The sequence below is a fragment of the Ceratotherium simum genome, chromosome 23 (assembly GCF_057802395.1).
Source record: "Ceratotherium simum simum isolate JZ-2026a chromosome 23, ASM5780239v1, whole genome shotgun sequence".
Taxonomy (NCBI): Eukaryota; Metazoa; Chordata; class Mammalia; order Perissodactyla; family Rhinocerotidae; genus Ceratotherium; species Ceratotherium simum.
Genome location: NC_141922.1, coordinates 22,874,848 through 22,900,263, shown reverse-complemented (window position 1 = coordinate 22,900,263; position 25,416 = coordinate 22,874,848). Strand labels below are relative to the sequence as shown.

The 25,416-nt window shown below is 44.5% G+C and overlaps 1 protein-coding gene across 1 annotated transcript in view; it reads right to left on the bottom strand.

Annotated features, from left to right (window-relative positions):
• The window catches only part of EXT1 (exostosin glycosyltransferase 1), a 276,254-nt gene extending 256,254 nt beyond the window's left edge, over nt 1-20,000 (bottom strand). The window contains exon 1 of the mRNA XM_004431120.2: nt 18,266-20,000. Coding sequence (XP_004431177.1) covers nt 18,266-19,227 — 962 coding nt within the window. The 5' untranslated portion in view covers nt 19,228-20,000. The remainder of the gene's footprint in view (nt 1-18,265) is intronic.
• Between the last annotated feature and the right edge of the window lie 5,416 nt (nt 20,001-25,416).

Here is a 25,416-nt window from a genome sequence, read left to right as displayed (position 1 = left end):
CCAGAAAGACAAACTGTGATCAGTAGTCAAATACACATTGTACACTCTATTGTAATCTAACCAAAGGATTATTTTCACAACAGAATACCTTATAGCTGTTAAATTGAGGGAGAAATCTATACGTACTGACATGGAACAAGGCATAATATATAATTAAGTGATTACAAAAAGAAATTACCAAAGAGGCTATATATATATAATGATCCTATTTTCAAGAAAAGAAATAAAATGTTATGTGCCTAGAAAGAAGGAAATACACACTCCACTGTTAAAGGTGGTAAATGGGGGACATATTATAGGTCACTTTCACTTTCTGTAATGTTTGAACTTTGAACAATGCTCAAGTATTACTTCTGCGATCTGGATTTAAAATATATATATATTTTTTTTTTTTCAAAAAATTCACCAGACTGTGGTTTATGCTATAACCCTTGAGCAGCTCTATCTTAAAAGTTAAATGTAAAATTGAGCTTCTGAGGTGAGAACCCTTATGCGCCAGAACAGCTTGACTTGAATGGCAGTAGGAGGCCTGACGTGGGATAGGGGAGAGCAAGGAGACAGGAAGAGTGTGAGTGTGTGTGTGCACATGCTTACACATGAACACAAGCCTTCACAGGAAGGAGGGAGGGCTACTGAAAAAAGACTAACCAAAAGGAAGAAGCAGAGACTAGGGTGAGGTGACTCAGACTAGAGGGAGGGCTTTTCGGGAACAGCCGCAAAGAAGTGCCTCTGATGGTCCCTTGATAAGGCTCAAGAGTACCCAGGAGAGAGAGGTGCGAAAAATGCATCCGTGTCAGTGGTAGTGGGAGGTGCCAGGTGCTGCCCTACGGAGAAATAAGTGTCAACCGCAGGCTGTAAAAAAGAATGAAGTGCCTTAGGGACGTGGACGCTGAGGCCAGCCTGTGGGAAACCACGTCCCTGGTGGATGAGGCCACAGAATTGTATCCCTGTGCCTCCTGTGTCCGGTTTATGCTATGGGATTAGAGTCCAGGAAAGCTGATTGCACCACAAGTGGTTGGCTGAGTACGGCATGCTGCTGCCCTGTTCATCAGCAGACAGTGGGGGCTGAGTTTCTGGTCCCAACAGCACAGTTGGTCCCTTCCTTGGAGGGGGGCAGTCAAAGCACCAAAGGAAGGAGCAGAGGGTTCTTCTGTGTGGAGATGCCTGGAGAGTTCCACCACAATTCTCTTCAATGACTTCACTCTCTCAGCCTGCTCCCCAGAAGGAACCAAGCTTTGAAGCAATAGAAACTGTACCTGGCCAAGAACTGAGGCCCATCTTAGACAATACAATGCACTTCAAGTTCAAGAAAGCAAGGGCTATCCCTTTTAGGGATATTACAGAATTTTGACCAAGAACCTACTTGTAGCTAAAATGACAATCAAAAGTTATTTCAAAGCTGCAAATCATCATCTGATTTTGATGAATCTCTAATTTTATTCCTATTATGTAGAAACTCAAGGTGGGGTGGGGAGGTAGGGGATTCCTCTAAACTTATTTTTCTATTCAACATCCCCTTTGGGTTGTTTATTACAAACAAAATTAAAGAATTCGAATAATTCAGTTCCAAAAGCCTTCCTGCATTAACAGGCCACCATGACCAAAAGACACTCATTCGACAAGTATTTCTCGAGGATCTACTATGTGCTCAGCATTGTTAATGCCACGGAAACAGATTAAAAGTAAACACACAAGTCTTGAGACAAGATTTACCGATTTGAGTCCAAGCAGAATATAAAGTGCAAAACATCCAAATAACTTTGTGATTAAAAGATATCTGGAGACAAAGTGTAACAAAAAAGATCCTATCAGTTGCCTTTTTCCACCATGAAAGGAGGTACTGCATATTTGATCCCAATATTTTTTTTGGTCTGGCCCCCTTGATGTATTTCTGAAAAAGATATATACTAAAGAAAACTACAAAAAAGATGAAAAATACCACAATGTGCCCCAATCTTACCTCCATCTGTTTTGGTTCTGGAATTTCTAGACTAAAGAAAGGACCACAACTTGCTAATCAAATACAGTAACACTTAAGTCAGCACCTGTCAAGTAAATTACTGCAGTGGAGGGTGAACTCTGAGATGCAGAGGAGACCAAACCAGCTTGACCCAGGAAGGTGTATCAACCTAGAGAGACAAAGACTAAATAATTATAAGGCAAGGTAGAATGATCTAAGGTTTAAAACTGCCCCCAGTCTACATCCCAGAATGTCCCTGGGCCCTGAATGACAGGACATAAGGAGGACCTTAGGCCTACAGGCCCAGACCCCTAACATTACACAGGGTGAGAGAACAGACGGGGTAGAAAGACATCAGAGTGAGTCCCTCTGCACGTGTTGGAAACAAACCCTGAGGTTACCATCTCACCTGCTCTGTGTGGACGGAGAAATGCTTAACCGAGGCTTCTGCTGACGAGATGGGTGATAACCAGGGAATGCCCTGGGTTGAAGGGCAGGCCAAAAGGCCTGCTGATTTATGCCCTGCTATCTGAAAAATCACTAGACCCTTTTTATACCCCCAAGAGGAACTCAAATGACAGGCTTCAAATGATAGGTCTTACACCCTGTCCTGAATAGGAGCAAACTGAGAAAGCACCCGAGCCACTGACCTGGGAATTCCAAAAGTGAGTACTTTAGACCTTCACAGACATGTCCAAAAAATCCAATTAATTCACCCCATCTAATTAAATGAGTTAATTGGAAATATCTCACTGCTACCTGAATCTACAAGTCAGTTTACTGAGAATAAGAAGGGTACTTTTTATTTTGTAGAGAAGAGATGAGAGAACTTTGGGACAACGAGAGGGGGGACCAAAATAGTAGTACTTTTTAAAACAGCACCTTGATTCTTGGTAGAAAATAATATCTGACACTGGACCTAGGAATGTTCTCAGAAAAATAAATTTGGATTTCGAATACTTACTCCATATACAAACACAGGTCTATAGTCATCAGTGTGCGTAAAATACACACCTGCTTTTTGTCTGGAGCCATGCAACATCAAATGTGAGAGGAGGGCAGGAAGGTTTCACTTTACTTATACGTAGTGAAGTATTCACCGGAGGCTCTTTTTTAAAAGCTGACGTTAAAGAACACTCAATAAGATTCTGTGATTTATGGCAAGGATGTAATCCTGTTCTAACAGGTTTTGTTTTTTTTTTGGATGTGGTGAAGTTTCAAGGGACAGGGTTTGACCCGTGCTGTATCCCAGTCACAGCAAGGCCTGCTACAGTGTGGAATCCAGTAGGAATCAGATCACATCTGGATTTGGTGGCACAAATGGCATTATAGAAAAGCTCTAACGTGTTTGTTCATAACTGCTGCTGTGTCTCCTGGGAGAAAGAATGAAAATATACGTTAACAATGTGTCTGAACTCTCCCAGATCTTCAAAACAGGCTAAAATGTGCCCCCTAATGTTCACCCTGATGTTCTTATAAGTGTACCATCAAGGATAGGCACACACTGCTTAAACTCGGCATGCAGAAACGGTGTGGAGGTCTGGTTCTGTTGCTGCTCATGTCATCTTAAAGGAAAAAGTCGTCAAGTGTTAATAACCATGCAAATTGTTAAAGGTAGAAAGTTATTCACTGTTATCACTTCCTGATTTGCTAAGTACCCCATCATGACGGGATGGCTCCTTTGGCTACTTCAATTGCTAGAGAAGAAAAAATAATTTTATCTTCTCTATCTTGCATGAGTATATCTCAGAAAGCCATTTCAGGAGATCCCATTGGCACATCTGCCATCATTTATAAGCTTTTTCAAGAGGCAGAAACAAGAAGACCCATGTGATTGATCAGCTTCATAGACCAGTGGAAAACATAATACTTTTGTAAAAGGAGAATTATTTTTAACGACATAAAAGTCATATGAATGATTTGCACCCTTGGTTGAACAGCTTCCGGGAAATGGAAATCTATATTTTGGCAACAGTTACAACAGGTGGCTGGAATTCGGGGCACTTGCCAAACCACCTTGAGCTTCTGTCTGACTGGCAAGCTACTGTATCATATTGCACACCACAGTTATAATGAGCTGTAAACAGATAGGTCAAATGAAGGAAATGAAATGAAAACAATGGGAAACACACAAATGGTAAGCCTCAAGTTATGCGAGTCTAACGTGGTTTAACGGAACAGACAGATTTATGACAGTAACAATGGTTATTGATTGAGTGCTTACTATGTACCAAGCACTGTTCTAAGCATATTATGTGTAATATTAATCATTTAATTCTCACAATAACAACCCCACGAAGTAGGAATTATTATCTTCATTTTATAAGTGAAGAAACGGAAGCAGAGAAGTTGCCCAAGGTTTCACAGCTAGTGGCAGAGCCGCCATTCAAATTCAAGCCACTAGTTTCCAGAGCCCATGTGTATAACCTCCATGCCATGCTTGGCTGGAAGTCAAGAGATATGTGTCCCATTCTCCATTCTGTCACAACCAGCTACATGACCTTGAGCAAGTTGCCCAACTTCTCTGGATCTCTGTTTCCTTATCTAAATAATGCAAGAGTTACACTAGATCTTTAAGGTCATTCCCATAACCTTATTGCTCTTCCTTGCAGACAAAACTATCTCACACCACGAAAGCATGATGGAACATCATGCTCCTCTCTTTGGACAAACATATGACATACAGACGTACGCATATGTGTACACACCTGATAGCCCCAATCAGAGATGAGCTCACAGGTCTCTGCAGGAAAATCAGATGAGGGAAACTGAGGTCCAAGGAGGCTCAAACAGTTACCAATACCCCCTAGAATATATACTTCATACTTTGAATTTAAGGGTACTCATTTCTGAGCTTACTTTTATAGAAACTTAAGATTCATTTTGACAGCATTATTTACAATAGCCAAGACACGGAAAGCACCTAAGTGTCCCTCAACAAATGAATGGATAAAGAAAATGTGGGGTATATACACACACACATATATATACATACACACACAATGGAATATTATTCAGCCTTAACAAAGGAAAAAATCTTGCCATTTGGGACAACATAGCTGGACCTTGAGGGCATTATGCTAAGTCAAATAAGTCAGACAGAGAAAAACAAATAATGTATGATCTCGCTTATATGTGGAATCTAAAAAAACCCAAACTCATAGACACAGAGAAGAGATTGGTGGTTGCCAGAGGTGGGCATGGGTGAAATGGGTGAAGGAGTCAAAAGGTAAAAACTTCCAGTTTTAAGATAAGTAAGTCCTGGGGATGTACAGCATGGTGCCTAGAGTTAACAGTACTGTACTGTATATTTGCAAGTTGCTAGAAGAGTAAATCTTAAAAATTCTCATCACAAGAAAAAGAAATTTGTAATGATATGTGGTGACGGATGTTAACTAAACTTATTGTGGTAATCAGTTTGCTATATATATATATATATATATATATATAATCATTATGATGTACACCTAAAACTAATACAGTGTTATATGTCAATTATATCTCAATAAAAAAAGATTTATTTTCATATTTAATCCTTTTGCCCTCTTTTATCCTACTTGGGTTACTCCTTAGACACAGCTAAGTCTAAAATAAGTACAGGAAAATATTATTCCACCTTTTAACTGTACTAAACATCGAGGTACTTAAATTTTATCTTAACATAAAATACTGTTCAATTTTGTAAAAACATGTAATATAGCTCTACAATCTAAATTCAGAAAAGATTATAGATTTCTACTTTTTGAATCAATAAAAGACTGCCCTACATTTACAGGTTTGCAACATTACACTTGCATACTTAAAAACGCAGTTATCATAAAAGGTGTTGCTTAAAGGTAGCTTTTTAAATGCAGTGTGAATTTTAAAGGAGCATGTAGCATAAAAGAAATAGTATTTTCAAGAAAAATTTATTCTCTGCCTCTCAGTAAAGCAAAAGCATTTCAGTATTAGATTCCCTCTGATTAGATTTTCAAATTGGTTCAGATATACAGACCTAGAAATCACTTTGGAAAATGACCGTACCAAGCTTTGTAAAAACATAAAACATAATTCATACCTAAACAAGTGTCATATGATTGCCACCAAATCTGAATGGATTTTTAGGACCTAGTAAGAAGGCAAGTAATTGTGGTACAGTGCATCCTCCATTTTTTCTATACATTGTCAGAACTTTTATGCAATATCACATACAATCCCACAAGCTACACAAACAAGCCAGGAGATTTTAAACACAGGAAATGAAGGCCAGTGGGAGAAACAACTGTACACCTTCCCTTTGCTTTTTTTCCCCTTTGCTTTTTAATTAAATGATAAATCTCAATATGAATTCATTAGAAGCCTGATAGCTCAATTAAGCACCAAGTTACTATAGACTCTGGGGCTATGCTTCAGTACCAGTTCACAGAGTTTGGATGTAACCTAAGCAAAAAGTGTAAGCCAAAAGTTATATTCAACCAACCACTTGGGAGAAAAATTGCAATTAATGGGGGATAAAAAGTCCCAATATCTACAGAATGTTAAAATTCAATGATAAAAAGACCAATTTAATGGTTTCTCCTGTAGCAATAAATTCTTCAGTTTCGTAGTATGCCACAAACCCCCCAGTTCGTTTTAATTTGGTTTTACTGATACTCACATCCAACAGAACAGTGAAAAAAAGAAGAAACTACCTTGAGAAAAAAAAGTTTATTGGAAGAAACATCCCATTTGAAAACAAAAAGAAACTCTGAGTGAACCAGCAAATGACCCAATAGAACTTGGAGGATGCATGGGAGGCCTGTACTGTAGACCAGAGTGACATCTACAGAATCCATCCTTTGAATACATGGTCAACAGTGGTAACATTTCCATCAGTTAAATAAATGTAATTTTTTTTTTTTTCATTTATCCAAAAAAAACTGAGTGCCTAGTATGGGTCATCAGGTGTAGTGCTAGGCTGTCAAGACCCAACGGTGAGTGAGCTCAGTGTCACTTTCCCACAGAGGACTTCCTTCCTCTCCATATTTAAACTGCAAACCCCTCCCTCACCCCCACTCTCACCACGCATCCAAATCACCTAGTGAGCTTTATAAAAACCTAGAACTTCATCCCTCAAGAGTCTGGCCAGGATTAGGACCAGGGTTCTATTTTCAGAAGCTGCTTAGGTTGAGACCCGCTGCCCTAACTCCTTTCCATATACTGCTATCCTTCGCAGCATCTAGCACCTTCTAACATATGCCATAACTGTTATGGTGTCAGCCTCCAGCCACTAGACAGTGAGCATCCTGAGGGCAGGGATGTGTGTCTGTTTTATTCACTGTTGAATCCCTAGTGCCTGCGCACAGTAGGTGTTCAATAAGTATCTGTTGAGTAAATTAATAAAAAACCAACATAAATCCTCCCCTCAGGGCATGTACAATCTACTGGGTAGAGAGAAAAACAAACAGTTTACCACAGCTGTGGCAAGTATTAAATGATCTAACAGAGCACATACCAGGAGAATTTGACCAAGTCTGAGGCATCAAGGAAGCGACTCTGGAAGAAGTAAGATGGAGCTGGAGGGTAGCTTTCCAAGAAAGAGAGAAGAGGGCTTGTGGGGAGAGGGAGAAGGAGGAGGAATGTGGCTCTGCCATGGGGCTGGGGATGGAGAGGCAGGCAGAGTGGGACCAATCCCAACTTGACATCATGTGAATGAACTATGAGAGAAGCATCAAAGGCAAGTTCAAGTAGGGTGGTGGCATGGTCATATTTTTTATCAGCAGTGCTGTGGATGATTTCCACCAATCTGTCAGGGTGCTGGAATGTATGTAGGAAGTGCAAAATCCATTCTATACCTCCATCCGTCAGTTACCATCCTGGGCACCCCTAGGAATGTGGAGAAAGCAGGCTGAAGATGTGCCCCAACATACCTGCCAGGGCAACCCCTACACAACAGACTAGATGTCCCTTCACCCCCTTATGGGTACCTCCCTTCTCCAATCCGCAGCCTCCATATTCCACACCTTGGGTGAGCAGGCCAGCTCTGGCCCAAGGCTACTGTCTTTACCTGAGCCCACAGTCCAAGTCATTTCAGGCACTAGTGAATCAAGAACAGCCAGCATCACAGACCCACACCGCAATACCAGGAAACTTGTCATTTCTTATAACTTTAAAGTACTGATATGTGTCATAAAACCCCAGAAATCTGAGTTAGCAACAAACACCAGAACTCCAACACTAATTCAAAGGAGACGCCACATACCTGGAGCCCTTGGAGAACTTGCTAAGCTTGGTAGACAAGTTTTCAAATGGAGAGGTTATTTCTTAGGAACCCCAAAATATTTTTATTTTAACCATGGGAGTTAAAAAAGTTATAAAATGCATTACTTGTTCCTCTACTTTCTTAAACAAAGGACAGTGTACACAAGTGATGGCTCACGGTCTACACTGTACTGTGGTGCAGTTCATCAAATATTTACAGAAACTCTGGTTGGTGACAGGCACAATGCGAGGTGGTGGGACTTACCGGCATACTCCTGAGGAGTCTGTAGGATACACTCATGGGCACTGGGTCAGCTGTTCTTAAATTGCCTCTTTACTTCTTCTGGGTATTACATTTTATAATTTCCTGGCCTGCTTCCTTCCTTTGGGTTGCCAGCTGTCCCTTCTTCCCAGATCTTTCTGCAAGAATCCCTCTCTCTTTAAATTTACTGCTTCTAATCTACTGTGGGCTGAGAAAACAGATTACCGAACTGTTTAGAATTGTCTCTCTAAAGGAAGATTAAATAAATTCTAGGTGAGAAACCCAAGTGATACTCTAAAAATCAACCACACTATTATTTGTGAGTGTGTGGTCTTTATGACATCAGTTTCCACTGTGCAGAGGCAGTACGGTGCCCTGGGTAAGAACACAGGTTTGGAAGCCAGATGGCCTCCATTCATATCCTAGGTGTGTGCTCTTAGGCAAGTCACTTTTAAAGATTCTCTGCCTTGGTTTTGCATCTAAAATGAGTATCTTCCTGCTAGTGTGGACATAAAGATTGAAGAAGATACTGCCCATTACCAAGCACACAGTACACTCTCAAAAAATATTAGTTGCCATTGCTGTTATCATCATCATCAACTGGGCTCAAATATGTCAGTGCCAACAGGATATGGCTTCAACAGTGCCTGCCACAGCCAACTTCCCCTAACCACAGTCCCCTGTTCCAGGAAGCAACTTTAGGCTGTTCTGTGCAAAGGATGGCCACCAATTTAATCAAGAATGGCACAGTGACAGGGCAATCTTTTAACTGATGAGGTCACCACTGACACCCAAGAGGTGGCCTGATATGAATGGCTCTTCCAAGAAGGAGTAATGATCACCAGTCAAGCCAACTAGGCTTGGATGAGGGCCTGGAAGAGGGAATTCAGGCAAGACTGGCCAGTAGTTGGCAGATACTCACAGGGACAGACGTGCTAGCCAAGGGAGATATGAAGGCCCAGAGTGGGAAGAAAGGAGCCAATCCCAGGTATTATGCTGGGTCCTGAGAACTTACTGGAGCAGTTCCAGTTCAGTTTCTGTTCCACATGCCTCCCAATCTATCCATCCTGTGACTTAAGATGGCCTGAGTGATTTTTGCAATCTCATAGCCTGCTGAACCAGCCCAGGGAAGCTACGGAGTAGCTGAGCTCCATTCAGACAAAACGTCCCTCTGAATGTCACCCTCAACTGGTGAGGGGGTACAAGTCAACTGCAAAAGGGAGAACCTGCATTCTTAGAGAAGTCAACCAGGGAACTTGGAGGACGTGGAGTCAGCAGTGCCTGACTGCACCAGTGACATCCTCCACCTCCTCCCACCCCTGCCCCATGCCACCTGCAAGCTCTGGCCTGTAGGCCCCATGGAGGTCTTTCCAGAACCCACACAACCAATGGCTGGGCTTCCAGAGCACCTACCACAATTTCCTGGGGATGAAGTATCAAGGAAGAGATAAGCAGAGTTATTTCTGTGGCTTAGTTAATAAGAGCCAAGTTATGAAACTAAGCGAACCTCTGTGGTTGATTATAAAATAGCAGGAAGATGGTTTTTAATCATAACACCACCCTGTAAAGCACATTAGCATTTACAAGGTACATTCACACACCCTGCCTCATTTGAACCTCTTCAAGACCCTGTGAGGTGAGTGTCATGATCCCACTTGCAGATGTACACCCAAGATGTACAAACTGAGGCTGAGAGGTTAAGCATCTAGTCCCAGAGTCAGCGTGGGTCAGTTACTTCCCTGGTCCAGGGTCACAGGCTGTCTTCTAAAGGGCTTCCCAGAAGAAGAGAGGGGCCACAAACCGAGGAAGTGTATCCCGGCAAATCTCATTGCTGTTCAAAGCAACTGTGATAAAAGAAAGCCCTGAACACAAGTAGGCGCAAACTATTGGCTCACTTTGTTTCCTGTCTCGGTTTTTACATCACTTAGAATAGTCCCTCAGGTGCACTTAGAATCCCAGACCTTACCTGGATGGCCAAAAGTAAAGCCACCTGCCCCAATTCACCTCCAATGGACCATGGAGTCAACAACCAGAGAAAACAGAACTGAGATCCTTGATTAACTGATACCACTAGCTAAAACAATGACATCTACCCAGCTAGGCCTGCAGAATCTGAAATCGCAGGAAAGGCTGTACAGTGCAGGGGGAAGAAGTCTGAGGGCGCCAGCTCAGGAAGAGCTGCAGGGAGGTTTTTGGCTTGAGCAAAAACAAAACTTCAAAGGGAACAGAAGCTATGGGAGCTTCAAAGCCCCCCTGCAGGACCAATTAACACCTACAAACGTTTATCTAAGCAGTCATTTAATGATGGCTAGTTCACTAAATGGGTGCTCAGACTCACGTTAAAATTGGCTATTCCTCCAAAAGGGATTGGGTTGGGGTGGGGGAAGAGGAAGTTCTCTGTTGTTTTCTGACAGAGACCTTAGTCAAGAAGAAAACAAATACTCAATACCATGAAATTCTTCACAGACTTATAATACAAAAAAGATGGGAAAAAAGTTAAATCTCTAACTAAGAAAAGGAAATGGTTAAATAAACTACAGTACAGCTATGAGTTAGAAAAAAAAATCACGCAGCCATTAAAAATCCTATTTTAATAGGATTCTCCTATCTAGTAGAACAGAAAAATGCTCTTGGATAACGTTAAGAAAAAAGCAACATGCAAAAATATATTTCAAGTCTGAACTTCAACTTTATAAAAGTGACAGACTAGAATGGTGAAGAGAATGGTCAAGAGCTGGTTTTGCTCATGGCAGCAGCTCAGCCCCTTCAACATCTATGTGTCTGGCACAAACAAGACATTCTAAAAAAATGTGTTGAATTCATTATTTACTTACTATTGATTAAATAATAATGGACATATCTCTACAAGGTACTTGGATATGCAGAGATAGAATGATATAATTATAGAGGCATATATGGGTGTTGCCACAGGCCGACGACACTGCAGTTTAATAGTGGTTAGTTCTTATAATGGGGAGCTCTTATCATGGGGATTAGAGAAGAAATTCATTTGTGTAATCATATCTTCTGTATTTTCCCAATTTCCCACAATGCTGTGTATAACTTTTCTAATTTTTTAAGTGCTGTTTTTCTTTAGGGAGACTGAGAATTTGGGAGCAGTAGTGTGGTGCATTCCAGGAACCTAGCCCATTCTGTCAGAAATGGAATCTTCCATAAACAAACAAACACATAGATAAGGAGAACCGATGGGTGGTTACCAGAGGGGAAGGGGGTGAGGCGAGGATGAAAGGGGTAAAGGGGCACATGTGTATGGTGACGGATGGAAACTAGACTTTTGGTGGTGAACACAATGCAGTCTATACAGAACCCAAAATACAATGATGTACACCTGAAATTTACACAATGTTATAAACCACCTCAATAAAATAAAAAATAAAGAAATGGAATCTTCCAATGGGTCTCCCATTTCTACTGGCTCACACTGTCTAGCTGGGGGAATAGTCACTCCAGTGCCCATGTTAACCTTCACTTACAATACAGAAGGAAACCCTACAGGGTGCTATCAGTGAGGGCAAAGGTCACACAGTTCCTTGCTCACTTTTCTTAGGAGAGAATTAAAAGTAGAATCTACGTAAACAAAGTTATAATGCTCCTTGAACGGAAGAGTTCCATCCTTTAATGTCAGAATTAGGGGCAATCTTTATCACATCTCTGAGCCAATTTTTTTTCTTGGGAAACATGTTCATAAAGGAAAGCAGTTGAAAAAAGGTCTGAGAGACAAACACCTGAATCACACTCACCTCACTAATAACTAACATGTAAACAGGGAGAAATTTTGTTTGATTGTTGAAAGTCGTAACATTTTGTAGAGGAAAAGAGAATGATCTTTAGAATCCAAGACCCCTGGTTAAAACACCGCCATTTATTCACTAGATGTGACTCTGGGCTCCTGACTTTACCATCTCGGGGCCTGCATTTTAATCTGTAAAATGGGGATTTAACCCATTTCACACTGTTGTTGAAAGGCTTAAATGAGCTAATAAAGGTAAACTCAAATAATAGGCACTTGACAAATCTTCCAGTTTTGAGGGAGTCCCTGTTTAGTAGAGTGGAAGAGTTGTAAGCAAAAACAGTTAGTCATTAAGCTCATGGAAACGTGAGCTCCTGTGTTCATGTCTGAACATGGGACATGTTCTGGAGACTGCAGAATCCAATGACCACTCAGCCTGACCCAGTTCACTCTGAGCAGACCGTGCTGAAAAGTGAACGTAATGAGGTAGCAGCAGGCCTCAGTGAAAACAAGAGAACCAGGAGCTAGGAACCCTGGGCTGTAGCCTCAGTTCAGTCCTTTCAAGCTGTGCAACCTCACAATTGGTCAGTTTACACACCTGTAAAGTGGCCTGATAAGACACCTTGCAAGCTGGCTGTGAGTGAAGCAGCCAGGCCCTATCAGGCACAACCTTTGGCCACCACGGCATAGTCAAGGTCAATGTTGGCAAGTGTTTCTAGCAGTGTTCGGAGGCACATCTGTGGGCCTTCTGACAAACAGAACAATCACCACCTGAGGGTGTGACATCGCCCCTCTTGCCAAGTCTGTGCATTCCAAAGCTGCTGTCACAGTCAGGGAGACCAAAGGTGGCCTCCCATAGGTGGGACCTGCCCAAGCCTTAGTCGTAAGCCATTCTCTGAATGGCAAATTCCTACAGGCTTCTAGCTGAGGTCACAGGTTCCAATCTGAACCATCAGTTGTTGAACTGGACTCAATCAAAATGTAAATGTCCCTAGAAGTAGCACCAACACCTCAACCTCTATTCGGGGATTCCTTGTAAATGAGGATCTCAGGTGCTCTCTCTCCAGAAAGCAAGTTCAGATGGAGGTGAGAAAGGGGGAAGCAGAGAGAACTAGAACCTCAGTGTCAGAAGACACACTTGCCACCTTCATAATTTTCCCAGGGCTGGCCCTATGTTTATTTTTAAACTGTGCTTATGTGGTTTATTTTAGAAATGCTTTTGTGCTTTCAAACATCTGTGGGGGGGAAGGCGCTAGTATTTTACATTTAAAACCTGAAAAGTACAATTTTCACCTTTCATTTTGGAGGAGGAAAACACTCATTTAAGGTTCACTGCTGGATCATGAACTTGCTAAAGGTGTCTGTTAACATAGTTTGGGATGATGGGGAATACACAAATAATCATTTAAAATTCCTACTTGTCTTGTGCACATTTTCTTTTTGCTATAAATGCATCTGAATTCAACTTATCATTCAGTTAATTCACAGCTTATTCCCTAAACTCCTTATGGCTAAATTGAAAGGTCCAAAAACTCCTACTTAGACTAAAGAGCTCCAGGAACCTACACGTTAGTTAACAATGAAAAGCAAAATGTTAAGCCCTAGAGCAAGAGTTCATAAGTCTGAGGATGGCCTTAGTAGAGGTTGTGTGTCAACCCCTAAAACTATAGGACAAATGGTACATGTATGTGCTTTTTTTTTTTTTTGCAAAGTTTGTCCAAAGACTTCATCAGCTTCCCAAAGGATTCCAAGAGAAATCCGATAAGAAACACCATCAAGAAGGATCTAGTGAGGGCCGGCCCTGTGGCTTGGTGGTTAAGTGCGCGCGCTGCGATGCTGGCGGCCCGGGTTTGGATCCCGGGTGCGCATCGAGGCACCACTTCTCCGTTCATCCTGAGGCCGAGTCCCACATGCAGCAACTAGAAGGATGTGCAGCTACGACACACAACTATCCACTGGGGCTTTGGGGGGAAAAAATAAAATAAATAAAAACTTTAAAAAAAAAAAAAAAAAAAAAAAAAAAAACAAGGATCTAGTGGCTAGAGAGCTTTCACATGTGTCTGTAATTAAAGACGGAAGACTGTGGGTCAAGGGGAAAAATTCAGAAGGTCTGCATTCTAGGACCACCCTTGCCACCATCCAGCTTTCTGACCTTAAGCAAACCCCTTAAATATCCGTCCCTCAGTTTCCACATCTGTAAGATGAGGATGATGGAAGCACAATGATCACTTAGCTTCAAGACCCTTAAAAATACCAGGAGTAGGGCAGGCCTGGTGGTGTAGTGGTTAAGTTCAGGCACTCAGATTCGGCGGACCGGGGTTCACAGGTTTGGATCCTGGGCACGGACCTACGCACCGCTCATCAAGCCATGCCAAGGCGGCATCCCATGTAGAGCAACTAGAAGGATGTACAACTATGATGTACAACTATCTACTGGGGCTTTAGGGAGAAAGAGCAAAAAGGAAACAAGGAGGAAGATTGGCAACAGACGTTAGCTCAGGGCCAATCTTCCTCAAAAAAAAAAAAAAAACCCAGGAGTGTGAGGTTCAGCTTCAACAAACACAGGAAAAGATGTCAAAAAGGTCTGCAAGGAATCCTGCCTGTTCCCAGAAGAGCTGCTTAAAATATTCACCACTGCTTTCCTTGGAGGGGTCAAAGATAGAAGCCACCTCTCATTTCCTTCTCCTTCTATTTCAGAAAGCCAAATTTGAAGTTGCACAATAATGCCCTTTGAAAGGATTTGAACCATGAAGTTCATGCAGAAATACAGTAATTCTGTAAGGATGCATAAGAAGCTCAGAGGATGTAAAATAGAAAGAATTTCTCTAAAGCCTCATTACAAATCATCTAATCACCGCAGCGACTTATTTTAGCTGGTGTCGTCTACATCTGCTAATATATGTAACTGATGAAAATTAATTATGGGTGTCATAGAAATGGATGTTTTAATATAATCCTGGAAGTCTGGGTCAAAATTATTGCTCTTTTACAAGAGAAAAGTATTTTCCTTCATTCTATGTAGCTCTTCTATACCTTTAGGAATAAATGTCTGATTTTCACAAAGGTGAGATGGAAGTCCTCAACCATTTAGCACTAAATCTTTATCACCCCATAAGGCTAAATTTCACTAAAAGCAATTTTTTTCAGTTGATACACTCGTATACATTCTATAGTATCCTAATTCGACCATGACACCATAATTTTCAATCTAATTATCAGACCCCACAAGTCCAAAGCAAACTTAAATGTGGTTGCTTTGTGGCAACAAATTAAATTGAAGCCTTGTCTTAGGCGCTTGCTAATAAAAAAGAGAAGTAGATGAAAATTGATCGTGTTTTTATAAGCCATTACCAAATGAATGTTTAGAGCACCCCGGAAGCAGTCTAAACCCCATTCCACAAAAGGATAAACTAACGTTCAAGGTGATGAATCAAAAGTCAACGATGAATCAGTATGAGAAGTCAAACTTAGATGACTTCTGTAGACCTAACTTCAGTACCACTCCCTCTCTAAGCCATGGAGAGATTCGCACTTGTTTGAGGGGTCCTGCATCTCACACATTCAAGACGGACTGATAAAAACATCAGTGTAAGTAGCACAGCAGTTCTGCTACTCCAGAGAACAACACGCATTGCTTGCTATGCATGAGCGTTCTCACCACATTTCCGTCTTCATTCTCCATCTTCATGTGTTCCCAAGTCAACAGTAAAAGGCAGTCATGTTTGCAAGCACCATTTCTCAAAGATATAGAGTTCTGATAACTCAGTAAGAGGAATGAGTTAAAACTCTACGTAGACCAGACTAATGGATACAAATGTTTGGCAGCCCCATCCTGTCCTATTAAACAAGGTCAAGCTGGAGTATGTAAAAGGGGAACATGGAGAAAATCCAGAAGGGACTCTGCTAAAGAAATCCCTGCTCAGGAGAAAGAGCAAACTTGCTCTCCTAATTAAATGTCAGCTTTCCAGTGAGACCCAATGCCGAGGGCCTGACCCCTTGTGGTCTTTCAACATAAACCAAAACAAGGGTGTGGGTGTCAGATTTCTTGGCCCAATCACAAAGAAGTCAAAAATTAGTTAAATTTAATTAGCAAAAATTCAAGTTTCTAAGAAACCAACCCTTCCTCCCTTCATTGCCAATCTCGAGAAAAAGCTTCAGCAGGGAATGTAGAGATTTAATATTTTAGGGTGAATAAGAGGGTAAAGAAGATATGATTGTTTAGTGGATTGAGGGTGTTTCCCAAATAAATGTATAATTCAAATTTCCCAGGTGAGATTGCAGCTCCAGCTCCTCCAGAAGAATGAAGACCACCACGATCCTTCTACAAAATTCGATGACTCTGCTTTAGAAGACACTGAAAGGTTAGGCTTCATCTCGAGTTACTCCACCATAAGCCAGACAAAGAAATTCCTGAAAGGCGATAAGCATTTTTTTCTTACAAGCACCCACGGGAATAGGTCAATGTAAATGTCGTGTAAACAAAGCAGTTCATTACTAACCATAGTGTGTTTCTTTTGTGAGAAAATTTTAATCCATTGCAACTCCACCCAACATTCACCCATAACTGCCCCTGAAGAAGAGTAAAATACAGATTCATAATTGACCCTAGCCTCCGGCTTCTCTTATGCTTGAAAAGCAAGAGGTGTTGGGGGTTGGGGAATCTGAGTGTTGGGTAATTTCTCCTTCACTGTCTGTGATCAAGTATAGGAGGACTTGAATTTCCCTTCCAATCACTCTTACAGAGGCCTGAGTGTCTGAGGAAATCCACAGACAACAATCAAACCCTTCATTTCAGGGCTGCTTTCCCACCATACCCCTTCCTGTTCCAATCAGGTTAGCGAAGCGTTTCCCCTATTCTGCATTTCATGAATCAATTGCAAAATCTGCCAACCTCTGCCAGTTCCTCTTGTACTCAGCTGAGAGGTTCCCCTTCCTTCCCTGGGTAGCACAAGGCTACTCTGGTTTTTAACTGGCGTAACGTGGAAATGCATGGTAGGAGCTCACTAACTCTTTCACAGCCAGAGGTAAGTCAGAGTGTGGGGCAGGGACCCCATCTACTAGGAAACTGACCCACCCAGCTCAGGTTAAAGCAGATTTGTGGAAACTAGTTTTGCCCCCAATCCAGATGTCAGTTACTGTCACTGGGAAGGAAAAAGAAGAGGGAGAAGGGTTACAAAGTATCCAACTCAGTTACTTAGCAACAGGACAAAACTTGCCTCACTACAGAGGGTAAGGAGGCATCTCACACCCATTCAAAGAGTAACAGTCTCCAATTTACATGCAAATAGACAAAGACAAAAGGCAAAGGGAAATCTACATTAGCAACTGGAGTTTACAGCAGTGGGGCTGAGGCCCAGATTTTAAAAACAGCCTCTCCTAGGAAGGAGACAGGATATATACATACAAACAAATATACATGAATGAATGAATGAATGAATGAATGCAAGATCACAGGCCCCAAGAGCTTACAGTCCCCTTCTTAAAAGTCAATGCCATGAGGGGGAGGGTTGTAGACAGGCACAGAAAGTTTAGTAGCTAAAATTACAACACTTCCACTGCTAACACAAATTTAAGGATTACAGAAGGATGACAATTGGAGGCTGGAAAGCAGTTCCCTCTGCTCCTGAGAAAAGTAAATAAAGCATCAATCTTGGTGGAAGGTCTCCAGGCTGTGGGTGGATTCAGAGCCTTTCCAGGTCCCTACACCCCTGCACAAACACCCTCCCGCACCCACTACTGAAGCGCTGTTTCCAAACTTGGATCAAACCCACACCTCTCACAGGAGACACATGGCCCTGACGGTTTTCCAAGCAAGAGGGAGGCACTGTCACTGTCGCCTACTTGGCCCAAGAAAGTGCTCCAGTCTTTTCCATTTGCCCAAGAAGCTCAAACTTTTGGTCCCCAGCTCCTAGCCACACACCTGCACCAGGTTGCTCACTCCCAGGCTCCCAATAGGAAGGAAGAGGACAGAGGACTCCTCTGCCCCATCCCCCATCCCCCAACCTCACACCTGGACCAAGGTGGACAGGGCCCAGGGCTGCCCGGCAAAGGCCCTATCAGCCGAGCCACTTACTTCTCATACTCGGTGTTGTCTCTGTCACAGCGAGAATCCTTGTGCTTTTGCCAGTCTTTGCCATGCTTGCAGGTGGTGAGGAGCAGGACGTCCTCCCCGTTATGGACGTGATATAAGGCATTCCTGGTGTCTGACCCTATCCCTGTCAGGTACCTCTTCCCCTTAAAGACCAGCATGTACTTCCTGAGAGGAGGGATGGTGTTAAACTTCAAAAACCCCCTCTCCCCTCCTGTCCTGGGATGATCCTTAGAAAAGAGGGGAATAGAAACGTCAAAGTTGGGTCGGAAGTTTTCAGTACTGATGCTGGCTTTGGCTAGCATTGCCTGGCCGATGTCAAACCCCACGTCCTCGGTGTAGTCAGGCCAAGTGCCAGAATATAAATTAAAAATTAAATGATTCCTACCATTGTTCCACAAGTGGAGACTCTGCACTTTGGATTTCAAATTGTGCACATACTGAGGTGACAACTGGTCTCTGTCTAAAGTATCCAGACTCAGGACAAAGAGGCACGCCTGGCTGGGGTCCGAGGTGTAGAACCTGGAGCCCTCGATGGCCGCTAGAATGTTTTGGTAACTTTCGGCGATTTTCTCCCCTTTTTGCTGCGGGTATACGTAGACTTTGAAGCCGTTTTTCTTGCAAAGGGTGAAATCGAAGCAGGACTCCATGCGGCACTTCTTGCCTTTGTAGATGCTCGAGTTGGCATCTCGCTTCTGCCGGGGGGAAATGTGCACGGTGGAATCCTCGTTTTCCAATTGATCCCAAGGAACGAAGGGGCGCAGAGCGTCCGGGAAGCGGGGCCAGAAATGATCCGGACTCGGGTGGTGCAAGCCATTCCGACCGCTGTGCTCTCCTCTCCGGCTGTGGCTCCTGGATGCCCTAAACTGCAAGCCTCCGAAATAAAACAAAAGGGCGAGACAAGAGCCAGCTGAGAGCAGGATGAAATAGCGTTTTTTGGCCTGCATGTGTCCTGCCTGGGTCAAGAGGATTGTAAATAAACACAAGAATCACCCAAGTTTCCCAATCAACACTTTCAGCTCCAGTCCGCCATCTTCCCGCCTGTAAAGACTTCAAACTCTCCGCTCCCACCTTCTCTGGATGCCTTTCCCCAAGCCGTGGACTGATCCAGCGCATGTGGGCGATTTCTTTAACTTTCTCCCCTTCGGTCTTTCATCTTTGGGTTGCACAATGGACGGGAGAGAGCGAGGCTGAATATTTCGCACCCAGGGCGGGCGAGCAGCGGACTGTAATTTTCTTGCATGCAACAAGACGGAGGAAAAGAAAGAGAGGGGGGAAAAAAAGCTCCCGATGCCCAATCAATGGCAAGACGAAGTGATTTGCTTGGCTCTCGGATTCCTCCCGGCAGCGTGGAAAGCGAGCCCCGGGAAAGCAACTTCAACTCATCCACACTCGCGTGCAGAGCACTCCGGTTCCAAGTCAGCCGATCCCCGGGTTCAGCCGGCTAGTGCATCTTGCAGCTGGGGCGCCGTAACCTCACAAATCCCTGCATCTCTCTTTATTCCCTTCTGCAGCGGCTCCGAGTCTCCGGCGGTGTTTACTCCTGCGCTCGCGGGGCCGGCCCCCGGGACGCGCGGCGGCCCGGCTGGAGGCGGCGGCGGCGGCGCTGGGTGACGGCGGCGGCGCGTCCTCCCCGCGGGCAGTGCCGGCCCCGAGCGGCGCTTCGCAGGCCCCCGCGCGATCGCTGCCGACCGCCGCGTTCGGTCGCCGAATGTTACCCGGTTCTGAATGTTACACTTACACATTCCATTCCCGACACGACAGCGCTGACCTCATCCATCCACGCAGCCCGCGCTGCCATTGGCCGAGCGTCACGTCCGGGGGGGGCGGTGCTTCCGCTGCGCCCATTCATAACCCCCGGCCGCCGGCCGAGGCGCCGGCGCGGCGCGGCGCAGGGGGCGGGGGGGACGCGGGGGCTCGGGGAGCGCGGGGCTCCTGGGCCGCGGCTGGCGGAGCGGGGGCGGTCGGGTCAGAGCCCCGCGGCCCTGGGGCGCGCCCGGGCCGGGACCCCGGGCTGGGCCGGCACCGCCTCCTGCCTCCGCGCCGGGAACCAGCGCCGCCCAGAGGCGCTCGCGGGCGCGCGGCGGCGGCGGCGGGGGATCCAGGGACCGGCCCGCGCTGCCCCGGCCCCGCCGCTCGGGCTGCCCCGGGCGCCCTCGAGATCCCGTCTGCTCGGCTGCCCGCCGGGAACGCCTCCCGAGCAGGCGGCAGGGAGTGTGCGGGTTCCTGGAGAAGGATGCTTGAAAATGGAGCGGTGGGGCGAGCCCGAGGGATGGGGAAGGAAAGAAAGCCTTCATAGAAAACGACCGCCGACCAGAAGGATGCCTCTCCCTGCCCACCTTTGACCCTCTGAGGCCCGATACTTTTATTTCCTCCCCACCATTTAAACAGGTCCCTTATTCCTTATATAGCCCATCCCTGTTTTTTCTTCCCCCCAAAGACACCCCAATTCCCAAGAATAAAGAGGAAATATTACAATCAAGAGGAATGATTACAGTTCTTCGTGTGTGTCTCTGTGTGCTGAGAGAAGACACCTATCCTAAATCCCCATTATCTGCGTGCGCATCCTTTCCTCGCTTCCTGGAGCCCCTTCATCTATTCTGTAGAAAGCTTCTAAGAGATCCAATCACGGTGGAAAAGAAAGATTTTCTAATGGCTGAGGAGAAACCGGTTAATTTAAGCTTGTCAAGCTCGTCCCAGTCTCTAAAAGGATGATATTCCCATTTTGTGGTGGTGGGGTGGTGGTTTTTGAGATGTCTCTTAGGGATGGATGACTAGCAGACCTGCCAACTGTCCCAGCTGTAGAAGAGAAACTTGAGGCAGGAAATGAACTTATTTACAATTAGTGCAGATGGTTGGTCCTTCCTTCAACTGCCCTCCCACACCCCAGCCCCAAGTTCCTGCTACCCCCAGGGAATTTCATTGGACGACCCAGATCAAGACCTCCAGTTTCTCTGAAGGTCCTCCAGGATTACAAAGTACTGCTAGCTTCCAAACAGTATTTCTGGTCAAAGCCTAGCTCCCTGACCTCAGAGCTTCAATTTGGCTCTAGAGAGAACATCTCCCACCCTCTTCTCCAGCTGAAGTCACAGGGCCTGGTGGAGCTGGACAAACAGTTGCCTAGGGCAGCAAGCTGTTTAGTGATTGTTTATTGTGGGAGTGACTGAGAGCGAAGGACAGACACTTCCCTGCTTCCCTCAGGCTGCAGAAAACTCCAGCGGGGTGTGGACCAAGGGCACGGTTATAACAAGGCAGGGTGACATGACCGATGGAAAATTTTACACATTTGTTGTTTCAGATCTGTTTTAATAAAGGGGGGAAGGGGTGCGGATGGGACATTACTATACATTCCTGAAGCCTCTCCCTATTTGTGAGCTGCCAAAGATGAGGTAGCTTTTCCAGATTTGACTTGTACCCCCTGCACAATTTGGAGAGGCCTGAGGGAGAAATGAGGATTCAGTCATCTTCCAAATACGATGACAATGATGTGGATAAATGCAGTGATGGAAACCACATGTGACCCAGGGCTCCCCCCAGCCCAGGCTGCTGAGAGTAGCCATCTGTGGCAAGGATCCTTCTGTGGAGATCTGGGTGCAGATTAGCTGGGCCCTATGGAGGCTGGGGCTGTGGGAATGGCAGCCCCTCTGTATGCTACCAGTTGTGCTGTGTTACCTTCGGGGGAGTCAGCGACTGTCCTTGCTCTTTGCGTTTTCTTCCTGCTTTGGCTCATGCTTCTTGCCTTACGTAACCATTGCTGATTCCCTCATCCCACGACCCAGGGTTACCCGGCCCTACTGTCATGTTCCATAGTTGTGTATATTGTGAGAATAACTTTGGTGCTGAAAATTAGAGAAAACTTGGATTCAGACCCCATTTACTAGTGCCTCGGGCGAGTGGCTTAATCTCACTGAACCTCAGTTCCTCATTTAAAAAGAAGATCAGAATAATACTTTTCTTGCCAACCTTTTTGAATTTGTAAACTGTAAATTGCTCTACATGTGGTAACATTTTTTTGCTCAAGTTCCACGTTTCAGAATCCAACTGGAATCTAAAGTACCCCCTCCAATGGCATCATCATTGCATCTCCCTCTGTTTTATTTTCTTCCTAGCCCTTCTCTTAGCTGAAATCTTTTATGTGTTTGCTCATTTACTGTCTGTATGTCTTCACTGTAAGAGGAGCAGGAGCCCTATGTGTCTTACTCACTCCTGAATCCCCAACGCCTCGGGTAGTTCCTGGCACTTAAGTGGAGCTCCATCACTGATTCAGATGATGAATGAATTACTAAAATTCGACTTCACCACAGCACTTAAACATGCTTGAAAAGAAAGACCCCCATGGTAGTCTCTCAAAGCAAGACTGAGACTCTTGTTCAAGGAGGAAATATAACTAACCAGGAATATCTTAACAGAGGGCAAGTCAGTCCATCATAAATCCTTTAACAACACCATAGGTCAGATGGTGTAATTCCCCTGGTCAAAGGCCTCAAGGGATCTCTGTCTCTCTCAGAATAAGAGCCAAAGCCCTTACAATGACCTCTAAGGTCCTGCGGGATCTTCTCTGTCTCCCACCTCTCCTCACCAGACCCCCTCTCACCTCATTTCTTACCAATAACTCTGTCCCTCCATCTCAATCTACTCACTCTTCTCCAGCTAAGCTGGTTCCCTTCCTGTTTCTCATACATGCCAAACATGTCCCCTGCTTCAGGGCCTTTGCACATGCTCATCTCTGCCTGTCTGCCCCCAGTATACACAGCATACTCCCTCACTTCCTTTAAGTCTTTTCTCAAATGCCACCTTACTGTTGGAGCTGCCTTTGACCACCGTAAATAAAATAGCAATCCCTCGCCTATTTTTCTATCCCCTCACCCTGCTTTATTTTTTTCCTTAATACTAATCAATATCTGATATACTCTATATTGACTTGTTAACGTATCATTTATCTGTTGCATCTAGAATGTGAGCTCCATGAGGCAAGACAGACATGGTCTTTTTTCCACTGCTATATCCCCAGCACCTACAACAGTGCCCGTCACTAAATAAGTATTTGTTGAGCAAATTAATTAATTTGCTCTCATTGTCTGTAGGGCAAATAGAGAATATTCAAGGCTAGAGTTCTGTCATCACACACACACACAAAGCTAAAACTTTCCCAGTGATTCAAGCCTGCTTAATTTCCTTTTCCAGGAGTAATTCTTCCCAGGGCCAATTAAAGACCTGAAAACAGCGTGGCACACAGGAAACCCAGAAGATGTGGATTCTCATCTTGGCTCTGCCACTTACTCTATAACCTTGAGTGAGTCACTTCACCTCCCTAAACTTTGGATTCTCATTGGTAAAGTTAGGAGTAACTGTAATATAATGTACATCACGTTCTGCTCACTGGGTTACCGTGAGAATCAAATGAGAACAAATGGATAATATATGAGAAAGCCCTTTGCAGTCCATGCCGTGCATAGCGAATGTAAGATTTGATCATGACACTCTTGGTCAAATATGGACATAAGTGCACGAGATCGTGTTTGCAAGTCAACAGCATTACATACATGAAACATCACCCACCAATCACACAAGAGTTTCCAGATGGTTTACAGACTCTGGAATGGTCACTGACTATTGTAAACAGGAAAACGGAAGAAGGAAAACTCACCAATGCACAAAAAGTAAAGACTTTTTTTTTAGTGTATAAAGCACCGGAAGCACAAATGCTTTTCCAGAATCTACAATTATATTTGCTGTAGGAAAAAATAATTGATTGACTCCAAGATGTGAAAACAAATTAAAATATTGAAATTAATAAATGTTTAAATTCTCTAAAATGTAACTTTAGGTAGACTGGCAAGGCAATCCAATCTTTATAAAGTTATACATGATTTTTATTTGACATTGGCACATTTTTTTTTTTTTTTTGTGAGGAGATCAGCCCTGAGCTAACATCCGCCAATCCTCCTCTTTTTTTTTTTTTTGCTGAGGAAGACGGCCCTGGGCTAACATCTGTGCCCATCTTCCTCCACTTTATATGGGACGCTGCCACAGCATGGCTTGCCAAGCAGTGCGTCGGTGCGCGCCCGGGATCCGAACCAGCGAACCCCGGGCCACCGCAGCGGAGCGCGTGCACTTAACTGCCTGCGCCACCGGGCCGGCCCGCCATTGGCACATTTTAATGTTTTGGTGACGTGTGATGTGATGGGGTCTCTAACAGTAAGCATTCCTGGCTCCTCGAATGATTGGGCAACTCTGCTGGGTATATGCTGATTGGTTGTAGAAGGTGGGAAAAGATAAGCAGGCCAAAGAAAATTGGGGCATCATGGAGGAGTGGAGAGATTCCCAGCCAGGAAACAGGAGCCTGGTTTCCAGTTCCTTCTCTGCCGGGAACACAGGGAAACCTGGAGCAGGTTATTTCTGAATGCCAGGCCTTGAGGGTTTCATTGGAAAAATGCAGGGAGGGTCTTGGTGATACCTTTCCAGCTGAAACAGTCAAGGATGCCCTGTGTAGACTAAGGGGGTGGAGGAGGGGAGGAGCTTTGGAGGGAGCAAGCAACTCCACTGAGAAGAGAAGGAAACCTGGAGGGGAAGTGAGAGGCTCTCTCAGGCCTCTGCAGGGCTGGGCAGCCAAGCAGAAAAACCAACCAAGGGTGAAACAGGGCAAGTCGCTTGACGGATGTGTCAAATCCGGACCCAGGTGCTTCATACACATTGTCTCTGCGACCCTTACAAGGTTCCTAGGACACGAACACTATCATTATCCCCTGCCACAGATGAGGAACCGAAACTCAATCCTCTGAAGGGGCTCCCAGCAATTCGTTCATTCATTCGTCGAGCAAATAGTTATTGAGCACCTACTCTGTATGAGGCCTGGGGCCAGACACTGAGGGTGTTTGTCTACAGTCCTTTGTCATTTACGGAACACTTTCATGAGAAGACTTTTGCTTAAGCGTCATCAGAACCCTGAATTAGGAAGAGAAGATTATCCTATTTTACTAGTGAGAAGGTAAGGCTCTCAGTAATGCTCCGGTTCAGGCTTTCGTAGCCCAGGCACTGTTGACATTGGGCTCAGCATAGTTCTTTGTTGCAGGGGGCTGGCCCGTGCGCTGGAGGATGTTTGGCCACATGCCTGGCCTCTACCCATTAGGTGCCAG